Raw genomic sequence first — 12,476 nt, 5'->3', positions numbered from 1 at the left:
AGACCAAAATTGGAATTTGCAGCAGTTGTATGGTGCCCGTATCTCAAGAAACACATAAATAAACTGGAAAAGGTGTAAAGGCATGCTACAAAATGGCTTACAGAACTGAAAAACAAGAATTACAAGGAGAGACTAGAGGAATTAAACATACCAAAACTACAAGAGAAGAAAATGAGGTGAAATGATCACCACTTACAAATACTAACAGGAATTGACCAAATTTGCAGAGAGGAATTCCTGATATCAGCAACTTCACGAACAAGAGGACACAGATTTAAGCTAAGGAATCAAAGGTGCAAATTTTTTTTAGAAAGTTTTCTTTTGCAAACAGAGCGGAAGACGGTTGGAACAAGTCAAGTAATACGACAAAGAGTACTGGGAAGACGGGACACCACAAGCGTAGCTCTCGCCCTGTAACTACACTTAGGAAATTACACGCACACAAGAAAAATCCCCTACAAAACCCAAGTGCGCCCTTGGCTAAAGTGCAGGGCCCCCATTTACACTGGGGGGATGGGGGGGCAGACAAGCACCATAGTCACTTAAGCATACACCTCATAACTAACACTTCTCACACCCTAGGGTGACTTGGGCTGCCATCTGGTAGTGGTGACCCTGGCATCTTTACAACACAGCAACAACTGTTGACCAAACCACACACTAGAAAGTGAAGGGACGATGACGTTTCGTCCTCATCAGCACAGCTACAACTATTTGCAGACGAGGGGTCACAATAACGTGGCTGAAATATGTTGGCCAAACCACACACTAGAAAGTGAAGGGACTACGATGTTTCGGTCCGTCCTGGACCATTCTCAAGTCGATTGTGTTACAACTGTTTGCCTTATTTTGCTCATTGTTACTAATTTGCTTAGGTAGTTACTCGCTTTTAGGCATCTATGCATTCTGGCAGAGTTTTACTCAGTTTTGGGTTAAACTTCATTTGTGTTAATCTTCATCTCATTGAAGTAGCCAAATTCTGGAGCCAGATTCACAAAGCAGTTACACAAATACTTACGAACGTGTACATCTTTCCTCAATCTTTGATGGCTTTGGTTACATTTATTAAACAGTTTACAAGCATGAAAACTTCCTAATCAACTGTTGTTATTGTTATAAACAGCCTCCTGGTGCTTCGGAGCTCATTAACTGTTTAATAATTGTAAACAAAGCCGCCAAAGACTGAGGAAAGATGTTCAGGTTTGTAAGTGTTTGCGTAACTGCTTCACGAATCTGGCCCCTGGTCCTTCCTCTTGGAAGGTTTGAGTAGTTCTCCGAGGCCAAATGTGATTCCTTAAAGCTTGGCAGACCCCATTGCTATAGCTCAGAAACATGTTCGAGTAGACTATGAGTAATTTTACCTGAGCATCTAATTTTTTGGGTTTTCGATCTTTTCGGCTGCCTCGGCCTCGACCCTTGACTGGAACTGTCAGGTCATCAGATGTATCATCCGGAAAACTGTGCAGACTGTCTTCATTTTGGGCCAATGGACTCTGGTAGATTGAGAAACAAATATAATTAAGTATAAAGCATATTATGACAATATATAATATACAATGATTTATAATGTATATAAGGATTTTATAATAGTCTTGGGTTCTTTAAACCAACCATTTCCACAATTTATATTTAAAAGATGAGATCGAGGCTATTGAATATTGTTAAGATGAATGAATACTATATTAAAAAAACCAGCGTTGAATGTAATGAAACACCAATTTCTGGGTGAGGCCCGGTGGCTCCCTAAAGCTATTACACAGTTTCAGTGCCCTACTACTAGGTGCCATCAGTTGCCAAGTTTTTATTGGCCTACCGGGAACAACGAGTCAGAACCTGGGGCTAGATTCCCGAAGCAGTTACGCAAGCACTTACGAACATGTACTTCTTTTCTCAATCTTTGACGGCTTTGTTTACATTTATTAAACAGTTTACAAGCATGAAAACTTGCCAATCAACTGTTGTTATTGTTATAAACAGCCTCCTGGTGCTTGAGAGCTCATTAACTGTCTAATAATTGTAAACAAACCTGCCAAAGATTGAGAAAAGATGTACACGTTCGTAAATACTTGCGTAACCGTTTCGTGAATCTGGCCAGGGGGCCAGATTCACGAAGCCACTCCCTGCCCCTCAGAGAGGCGCAGGGAGTGGTGGCCCTACGAACACCTTACATTTAAAGTTATTTATGTCTGCCACCACCAGGGGAAAGAACTCATGAAGCCAGTGAAACAAAACAGACCACTGCATGGTCAGAACGAGACTGCAGCCTCAAAACTGGCATAAGAAGTTCCTCATCAATATAAACAAACTATCAAAAATTTTTGAAACTAGCGCACACCTACGGAGCGCACATCATGACTTACAGAAGCTGCAGGCAATGAGTCACAATAATGTGGCTAAAGTATGTTGACCAGACCACATACTAGAAGGTGAGGGGACGACGACGTTTCAGTCCGTCCAGGACGGACCGAAACGTCGTCGTCCCTTCACCTTCTAGTGTGGTCTGGTCAACTTACGGAAGCTCATCAAGGGCACAAGGGTAGGCCATGGACTGGCTAGACGAGAAGACACTGCATGCGATCAGAGAAACACAAGCCCTGGAACAGAGAACCGGGGAAACTAGCGTGAACCACAAAGAGACCACCGAGGTTATCTCGAGGTCATCTTGAGATGACTTCGGGGCTTAGTGTCCCCGCGGCCTGGTCCTCGACCAGGCCTCCACCCCCAGGAAGCAGCCCGTAGCAGCTGTCTATCTCCCAGGTACCTATTTACTGCTAAGTAGCAGGAGCATCAGGGTGAAAGAAACATTTTAGCCATTTGTCTCCACCTCCACCAGGAATCGAACCCGGAACCTCAGGACTACGAATCCGAAGCATTGTCCTCCCAGCTGTCAGGCACCGAAACAAAACTGGTGGCACAAAGCCGCCACCGACACTGCACACGATACACCCTCAGCAAAACCACCACCACCAGAGGGCAACCTACTCATTCCCAACCAGAAAAGAAAGAACTGGCAGCAACCCAGTAAGGTACCCACAAAGACCAAAACTATAAAAGCCCCCACACCAAAGGTGCCTCGTAGCCTGGTGGATAGCGCGCAGGACTCGTGATTCTGTGGCGCGGGTTCGATTCCCTCACGAGGCAGAAACAAATGGGCAAAGTTTCTTTCACCCTGAATGCCCCTGGTACCTAGCAGTAAATAGGTACCTGGGTGTTAGTCAGCTGTCACGGGCTGCTTCCTGGGAGTGGAGGCCTGGTCGAGGACCGGGCCGCGGGGACACTAAAAGCCCTGAAATTATCAAGATAACCTCAAGAAAGGTGCCCAAGAAGCATCCATGCCTGGCAACCGAAAGCCAGAGGAAGCAAAAGAACGCCAGCCAAAATAAATGAGGACCAATGGGGCCACTGGAACAGAGGGAGACTAAAGAAAAGAAGAAACTTGGTCAAGAGACCTGGCCGGCTTAGGTGACACAGGAGTAGGCCAGAGGTGAAACAAAGTGAGAGAAAGCATGTGAAATGGGGCCGAAGAGGAAACAACTCGGAATGCAAGCAGGAGTGGCCCCCACCAACGACTCAAGAATAAATGAGGCGACAGCATACGGCAGAAGACACCTAGCAGGGTAAAGGCAAGAAAGGATAGAACAACCTCTCAGAAACCGAGAAGCAGCATACCTGGAGAGGGTTCCAGTAGTTCTTCTACTCCTCCAAGCCCAGCCTGAGGCTAGGCTCAGCCTCAGAACAACCTCTCAGAAACCGAGAAGCAGCATACCCGGAGAGGGTTCCGGTAGTTCTTCTACTCCCCCAAGCCCAGCCTGAGGCTAGGCTCAGCCTCAGAACAACCTCTCAGAAACCGAGAAGCAGCATACCTGGAGAGGGTTCCGGTAGTTCTTTTACTCCCCCAAGCCCAGCCTGAGGCTAGGCTCGACTTGTGTGATAACTTAGTCCATCAGGCTGTTGCTTCTAGTGGCCAGCAGGCCCACATGTCCACTACATGTCCACCTTAGGGGCCTCGTAGCCTGGTGGATAGCGCGCAGGACTCGTAATTCTGTGGCGCGGGTTCGATTCCCGCACGAGGCAGAAACAAATGGGCAAAGTTTCTTTCACCCTGAATGCCCCTGTTACCTAGCAGTAAATAGGTACCTGGGAGTTAGTCAGCTGTCACGGGCTGCTTCCTGGGGTGTGTGTGTGTGTGGTGTGGAAAAAAAAAAAATAGTTAGTAAACAGTTGATTGACAGTTGAGAGGCGGGCTGAAAGAGCAAAGCTCAACCCCCGTAAAAACACAACTAGTAAACACAACTAGTAAACACTACACCCTGATTGGCCTGGTACTAGTTGCAAGAACTTGTTTAAATGATTCTCGAAGACTTCCACCATTGTACCGGCAATATTTCTAATGCTTGCTGGGAGGGTATTGAGCAGAAAGAATGGAGAGCACAACACACTCAGAAACAGAAGTACAATGACAAAGCAAAAGCAAGTTGCAAAAAGAGTGCCAAGAAAGCTCATATTGTCTCCCGAGAGGAGGAATGTAGGCGGGACGCCATGAAAGAAGTCACCGGCTCACAAAAGAGATCACAATAAACACGTGTGAAAAATACCAGATGCGAAAGGAGGAGGTGGTCAAACCAGTGTAGTACGTCACTGGGCCGACCCTCTGAAGAGGAAGAGCTGCGGAAAAATGCCTGGGTTCGGACACCGAGCAACAGTGCCTGACACTAAGACTGAGCTGGCCATAAAGAAGCCAAAAAAGATCACCATCCCTCGGTAGAACTCCCACCAGGTCAGGACCTCGAGCTACAGCCAGACTGGGGGCCAAGAGGTACAACCCTACCCTCTACCCATCCAACAGAAAGGCATCCACAGCAAGGGCCTCATAATTGGGGAACAGTGCCTCTTATAAAGGATGGTACCAAGATCACGCAGACTCAAAGAGGTCCGAGTCATGGCACCCAAACGTCTCACAAAGCCACAGAAAAGAGGCGGCACTGACGGTTCACTCGGTGGAAATGGGAAGGAGCTAATACAGACCATCTGTGAAGATGTTGAACACTCACTGGACGTGAATGGCAAGGACAGCCAAACCCCAAGAACCCAGATGAATTTACCCAAACTGTCTGACTCCAAAACAGGCAGGGACCGAAGTGAACCACCAGGCGAGACAAACGACAGAGGGAACAGTCCGAATGGAACTGGTGCACGGAGCCTGGAGGAATCCAAACCCTCCACAACAAATGGCACACAGCCACAAACTCCTACTCTGTGCTGAGAGACCAACGACCCTGGCCAGTTTGGCGAACATTAGTCATAAAGCCCCAACCCCGAGCCGAGGCATCTGTGTAAACATCAAGCAAGGGTGTCGAAAAGTGCCAAGGAACTGAACCCTGAAAAGCCCAAAGAGGAGTGTTCCTTCATAAAGGTGTTCTGCACATTAGTTCTGAGAAAGACAGATTGGGTACTTGGCGTGGAAAAGATGGACTGGGTATTATATTCAGTAGACACTGATACTATGTATAAAAGAAAGCACACTAAAATGATAATTCCATTAAATAAATGTACCATCAACCAATAATCAACTAGCAAAGTAAAATTGAGAATAAATATAAATCCAAAATATAGAATCTACTAAAAGTAAAACATATACAGTACCCTCAAGTTGCTGAAGACACGACACAAAAATCATAACATTTTATATGCCAACATTTAACACAAATTGAAGTCCACAGCAAGAGGGTTAAGGTAAGGTATGAAGAGTATGCGCTAAGCCATCACGACTATATAGCCCTTGTAAGGGATATATGGGATATAGATTTGAGATAAAACAGAGGAAAAGAATGGTGCCCAATCACTTTGACAGTCGGGGATTGAACGCCGACCTGCAAGAAGCGAGACCATCACTCTGTCATCCAGTCCAAGTGGTTGGACACAAAAAATTGTTAATATGGCATTACTATATTGTCTCCAGAGAATGACTGCAATATTGCTAATGAACACAGTATATAATCTATTATAAGCTTGACATAACTTGACAATGTTATCACCTCAGGATCTAAATCTTCATCATCTTCTTCCTTCTTAATCTTTCTCAGTTTTTCCTTTTCTTTTCGCTCCTTATTTTTCTTTCTTCTGGATCCTGCCATAAATCGTTGATGGTCGGGATATCTGTCAACTCGAGACAGTAAGCCGGCGCTGTAATACAGATACCCACGATTCTGAAACACAACAATCCAATTTTAGAAATAAAACTTATCATGTCAAACTGAGGGGCCTGGTCAGGGACCGGGCCGTGGAGATGCTAAGCCCCGAAACCATCTCGAGGTATGGAGGAAAAAAGCAAAAATAATAAAAATTCATTAAGTTATAAATTTGTCATCAGCTAATTTCATGGGTTTAAAGAAACCAAATACAAACTCAATTTTGTATCCTAATACAAAACTGATACATTATTAAGACTTACGAATCACAAAATATAAATACAATACAGTATCGAGCAGGAAAAAAAGTGAAACAAAATTATTGTTATGTCCATAAGTGAGGCAAGAGCTGCTGAAGTGAAGCTGCACAGCTGCTCAAGTGAAGCTGCACAGCTGCTGAAGTGAAGCTGCACAGCTGCTCAAGTGAAGCTGCACAGCTGCTGAAGTGAAGCTGCACAGCTGCTGAAGTGAAGCTGCACAGCTGCTCAAGTGAAGCTGCACAGCTGCTCAAGTGAAGCTGCACAGCTGCTCAAGTGAAGCTGCACAGCTGCTCAAGTGAAGCTGCACAGCTGCTAAAGTGAAGCTGCACAGCTGCTAAAGTGCTCACAAAACATTCCTTGAATTCGTCCTGTGTGTCATTGAGATTCACTTGTAATCTTGCGCCAAGATTACTTGCGTCAACCAACATTCTTATTCTTAACTTCATAACTTTTCCTAATCACATCTTGGAACTGTATGAGGAAAAAGCACTGTATGTAATGAAACGCCAGTTTCTGGGTGAGCCCCTGGAGGCTCCATGAAGCCCCTGAAGCCCATGAAGCCGTTACGGAACGGCTCCAGCTTGTGTTTGGGGTCGATACTACATCACCCCGATTTCGCAAGCTTTCTCATACACTGTTTTCCCTCTGGCCCGTTCATGCACCACCCGAGCCCGCTTGGTCTTTGAACTGTGTTCTTTTCTTCCTTTCGTCTGCTTGTTTTATTGTGTCCCTTCGGTCTAGAATTGTTTTTGTAAGGCGGTGTTTTTTACTTCTCTCTTGCTTGAGGTTGCTGTATGGGTGAGCTTCATGTTGACCAGACCACACACTAGAAATTGAAGGGACGACGACGTTTCGGTCCGTCCTGGACCATTCTCAAGTCGATTGTGATGAGGACAGGTAGGGACAGGCATTAAATAGGCAAGAGAGAGCTGAGGAGGAAAGTCAGGTGTAGGGGATAGTAGTAATGAGAACTGCAGCAGGCCTATTGGCCCATACGAGGCAGCTCCTATTATAACCACCGAAGGAGATAGTAATAGGAAAAAGAAGAGGATTGCAAGGGAGCGTAGGAGAAGACAATGAACAGAAAAAGGGAGAAGAGAGAAAGAAAGAAATGGAAGGGGGAAAGCTTATGTTAAGTCACGTTTGTTAGAAAGATTAGAGCATTTGAGTATATACTGTGAAAGGGAAAGGGAAGAGTCCACAGCAACAAAGCCAGGACTCAAGTTCAAGGACTCAAGTGAGCTTCATGCTCTCTTTCGATGCCTGGGTTTTTGTTCTTTTGATCAAGGTGGCCAGTTTGTATGTTTGCAGCTGGAGCCTTTTCTGGTGAAGAATAAGTCAGTTGGCTTTTGGTCCGTTGGTGGTTGAGGCTTGGTTGGCCCAACCGGTCGGAGCCGGTCGGCCGAGCGGACAGCACGCTGGGCTTGTGATCCTGTGGTCCTGGGTTCGATCCCAGGCGCCGGCGAGAAACAATAGGCAGAGTTTCTTTCACCCTATGCCCCTGTTATCTAGGAATAAAATAGGTACCTGGGTGTTAGTCAGCTGTCACGGGCTGCTTCCTGTTACGTACTCCTAGCAGAATACGTATATAAATTTAAAATAAATATTATTTTATTTTATCATTGCATGTATATGTACACACATTGTGCTTTGGGTAAATTGTCGTGTGGTTTGGCAGCGTCAGTGGACAGGAGAGCGGTTGTCTCTGCACACGTCTATTACTTGATTGATACGGGAAAGCTGGACCTGTTCAGTTTGAGAGTTCCAGATGTCACTTTATTTTAGTTAGAAAATGTTTTATATACTGTAATTAAACAGGTGTCATTGTACTTATATATTTTGTAAGTAACTATTATATGTAACTTGCAGTCTTATGTGTTTTGAGAACAAGTGGTTGTTCAATTAGTTTATAATATTAAAAAGTCCTTAGTTTCCATCCCTCATCCTGGGATGAGGCAGACGGGAGGTGAGAATGTGGGTGGCGACAGAGCGAGAGTTCAGTAGCTGAGCAGAAACCGGGGAGATAACACTTGTTGGAGTTAAGTCATTCTTTTATTCTAGCCATATAATTATTCTTAGTATTGATTTAATGTCTGGAAGTTACAGTGATATTTTTTAATGTGATATATTGTGACCATATAATCATCTGTTTGCCTTTGAGATTTATTTAATATAAATTATATACATATGCTTAGTCTTTATTCTTCAGTCCTATGAAGATTCTATTGTTGTGCTCATTACCTAGTAAGGGGTTATACTGGTGATTCGTTATTGAGAACAGCAGTTGTGTCGTATCCCTAGACTTATTAAAGTTTGGCTGCTGTAGGATCACGAGCCGTAACGTACGATAGGTAACAAAGAGTTATGGGGGCCTGTGCCGGGAAATATTGTCCCATTTTAACTTAACTATGCTAATCTAACCTTGCCTTCCTAGGTACCAGTGTGTCAAGTGTCTCTGTGTGTTTCTTAAGAACTATTCCATGTGCCAAGCAAGCCTTCCTGTGTGTCAAGTAACAACGTTTCACGATTTTGAGGTAAGTCATCCTATATATTTTGTTTGTGCAGTGAGGCCAAGCGAATTTTCAGTGTGGTGACAATTTTACAGTGAAGTGTAGTGCAGTGCCATTGTGTTAATTAATTTTGTGAATTAAGTGCCAAGTGTTAGTAACGATGGAGGAGAAAGTTGCAGCGTTGGTGGCTCACCCAGACTTTGAAGGGATTCAGAACCTTAAAAAGACTGAGTTAATACAAATGGCAAATCAGTTGGATTTGACCGCCAGCAATAGAATGGTTAAAGCCCAAATATTGAAAGTCATTGTGACGCATTTTGTTGAGAATGGGGATTTAGGTGAAGAAATTCTAGAGGAGTTAAGAGAGGAGTCGAGTGATCAGATGACGTTAAAGCGTCTTGAGTTAGAAGCTCGCCAATTAGAGCTTGAAGCTCAAAAAGAACAGAAAATATTAGAGGCTGAAGCTCGTCAAAGAGAGATTGAAGCTCAACAGCAACAGCAAATATTAGAGGCTGAAGCTCAGCAAAGGGAGCTAGAGACTAGGCGTTTAGAAATTGCGGCACAAAACCAGAGAGGTTTAATTGAGTTGCAACTTGAAGCCACAAAGAAGCAACAAGCCGAGGAACAAACTAGGCAATTAGAGATTCAACAACAAATGGCTGACACTAACTTAAGGCTTGAAACACAGCGTATGGCAGCTGGGCATGGAAATACTAGTAATGTTTCAACAAATAGTGATAATAATCCCATCAGGATGAATAAGTATATAGAGTTGCCCAAGTTCAATGAGGAAGATCCTGAGGTTTTCTTTGCACATTTTAATAAAATTGCCATCAGTATGAACTGGCCAAGGGATCAGTGGGTAGCCATTATGCAGTCTCAATTCAAGGGGCGTAGTCAGGAGGTTTTCACATCCTTACCTGACGCTCATAGTTTTGATTATGACTTTGTAAAGAAAAGCATCTTAAATGCTTATCAACTAAATCCAGAGGCACACAGGCAAAAGTTCAGGAACCTAAGGAGGACAAGTGATCAGACAATAGCAGATTTTACTCGTCAGAAGACGAAATTTTGTAACAGATGGTTAAAGTCACTTGCAGTCACTGATTTTGATGCTCTAAAGAATCTTCTCATAATGGAAGAAGTATTGTCCTGTCTTCCAGACCAGTTGTCTACTTTTATGGCAGAACAAAAGAATGTAACAGATATTGATGAGCTGTCAAAGCTCGCGGATGAGCATGAGTTGTTGACTAAGGCCCCGTTTACGGCCACTTCACCTAAGTCTAGTCGTAGAGTAAATTTCAATGCTCACCGTACTCCTTATCAGTATAAGTCTCCTCCTGGTACTCCAGTTACTCCCATGAGCTCTTCTCTTACAAAACCTAATCCTGCTACTTCCTTGTCAGGAATGTCAAATAATAATAAGGTTATTTCTAAACCTACAGTTGGTTCTACCAGTGTGTCCACTGTAAGGTCCTGTTCCCATTGTAAGAGAAAAGGCCATGGAATTCATTCATGTTTTATATTGCACCCTGAGTTACGACCAACTGGTCTCATTTATTGCAGAGGTGTGCAAAATAAACTTACTAATAAACATGTAACTGTAAACCCCAATTGGGTGAAACAGTATTCACCATATATGTCTTCAGGTGAAGTCTTGTGTATTAATGGAAAGTGGAAGCCAGTGGTTATTCTTCGTGATACAGGTGCTTCCCAAACCATAATTTCATCCAGTATTCTTTCTGTTGTTGAAAAGAGAGAGACAGGAAAGTTTGTTGTTCTTCAGAGTGTTGCAGGATGTAAAACTGTACCTCTAATAGACATTAATTTCAGATCCACCATTACACCACGTTTATGCACTGTGGGTGTTAGTACACAGTTGCCCATCCCAGGTGTGGATGTTATATTGGGTAATGATGTGGCCATAAACCATGTTGTGGGTGAGAATGATCCCCGGTTGTGTAAACAGCCAGTTGCAGACCATGTTTATTCTGCCTGTGCTGAAGTTAGTTCTATGAAGGAACCTGTTGTAGAAGATGGTTTTGTCCATTCTACCTGTGCTGATGTCAGTACTAATATAAATCCAGTTGTCAGTTCTGATGTTGTTACTCAAGCATTTGTTCCAGTAACCAGTACCCCTTCAGTGGAGAAGTGGGATGTGGTTGTTCCAGATTCCTGTGTGGCCGATTTAGTTGTTGAGAGTAAGCCTGATACTATGACTCTGCTTTATTCCAATAAATTGGGAAAGGATGTCCATGTACCATTGTCTTGCCCGCTCACTACGAACGTTGTGCCCGGAGTTGAGAGAAACTTAAAAGCCACGACTCTGTATTCCAGCCAAGTGAATGGTTTAGGACAAGATGTCGGGTTGGCAGAAGTATTCCCGCTCACTCCAAGTTTAGAATCAGTTGTCGAGAGTAAGTCCGTTGTAGAGGCCCCGCCTCACCCTAGTCAAGGTGATATAATAGGGGAGGAGGTCAAACTACCTGTTACTTGCCCGCTCGCTTCAGATTCCCTTCATTTATGTGCTTTGAGTAGAACTGACCCTAAGATTTCAGAGAGAAGCAAGGAGACAGTCTGTACTGTAGATCCAGTTTTGGAGAGTGTGGGAAAGCAGCCAGAGGATCAGCTTCTGTTGAGTAGATGGAGACCCATTGAGCCTCCCTCTTCAGTTGTCTGTGAGGATGTGACCCAGCTTGGTAGTGATATTGTTGATTGTGAGCAGACAGTACTCCAAGCAGCTCCAGAAGTCATGGGAGGAAATTTTGGTAAAATCATTAAGAGTGGTAAAGTAGCATTTGGATCTAAGTTGAGGAGTTGTGATTCTTATTCTATGTGGAGTAAGTATTTCTCATTGGGTACATTGAGTCAGAGTGTGTGTAGGATGTTGAAATCTACTTTTATTCTGCAGGAGCCATTTTCTTGTGAAGTAATGGACTGTGGGACATCTTTGTTAAGCCTTGTGGTTGAGCAGAGAGAGTTTACTCAAGTAGGTTGTGCATCCAGTTCTGAGGAAGTGGTGAGTTATGCTAGAGCAGTGTCTCTATATTCTGATCCAGTTAATTTTGATGCACGAGTGATAAAAGTGTATGTTCCACTTAAGTGTGGTGTTGACTTTCAGAGTCATATTGGAGTTGATTTTCAGAATCATATTGTGGGTGAAAGATTAAATCATACTGGGGAGCAGATGTTTGAAGCTCCAGGTGTGCAATTCAAGTTGGAGGATAAGGTTATCCTACCTAGAGTTAATCATTGTGAAGGGTTTCAGATTGTCCTAGGGCGTGTTCCAGGTAATCTGCTGTTCATCTTCAAGATGTTAAGACCCTTAAACCTCTTGGTTGATTGGTTGTCATCAGATGTAAATCACTTGGGAAGTGATGGTGAAGGTTGTAAAGTTTTCGGCATGTTTTATTTAGTCTCTTGGAAGACTAGACGGTTGATGAATGTGGGTGTTGTGTTCAAGTTCACCATCAGAGGGTGTGAACTTGTCTTGAGAGTTATGATTGAGATATGGTGCC

The 12,476-nt window shown here is 43.8% G+C and overlaps 1 protein-coding gene across 1 annotated transcript in view; it reads right to left on the bottom strand.

Annotated features, from left to right (window-relative positions):
- Ino80 (chromatin-remodeling ATPase INO80) overlaps nt 1–12,476 on the bottom strand; it is a gene marked incomplete at its 3' end in the record, with an annotated part of 167,440 nt that overhangs the window by 136,885 nt on the left and 18,079 nt on the right. Inside the window, 2 exon segments of the mRNA XM_069305469.1 lie at nt 1,362–1,493; nt 6,036–6,206. Coding sequence (XP_069161570.1) covers nt 1,362–1,493; nt 6,036–6,206 — 303 coding nt within the window.

The sequence above is a fragment of the Procambarus clarkii genome, chromosome 55 (genome assembly GCF_040958095.1).
Source record: "Procambarus clarkii isolate CNS0578487 chromosome 55, FALCON_Pclarkii_2.0, whole genome shotgun sequence".
NCBI classification, from domain to species: domain Eukaryota; kingdom Metazoa; phylum Arthropoda; class Malacostraca; order Decapoda; family Cambaridae; genus Procambarus; species Procambarus clarkii.
Note: the sequence above shows the minus strand (reverse complement) of the source record. Positions and strands in the feature narration are given on the sequence as shown.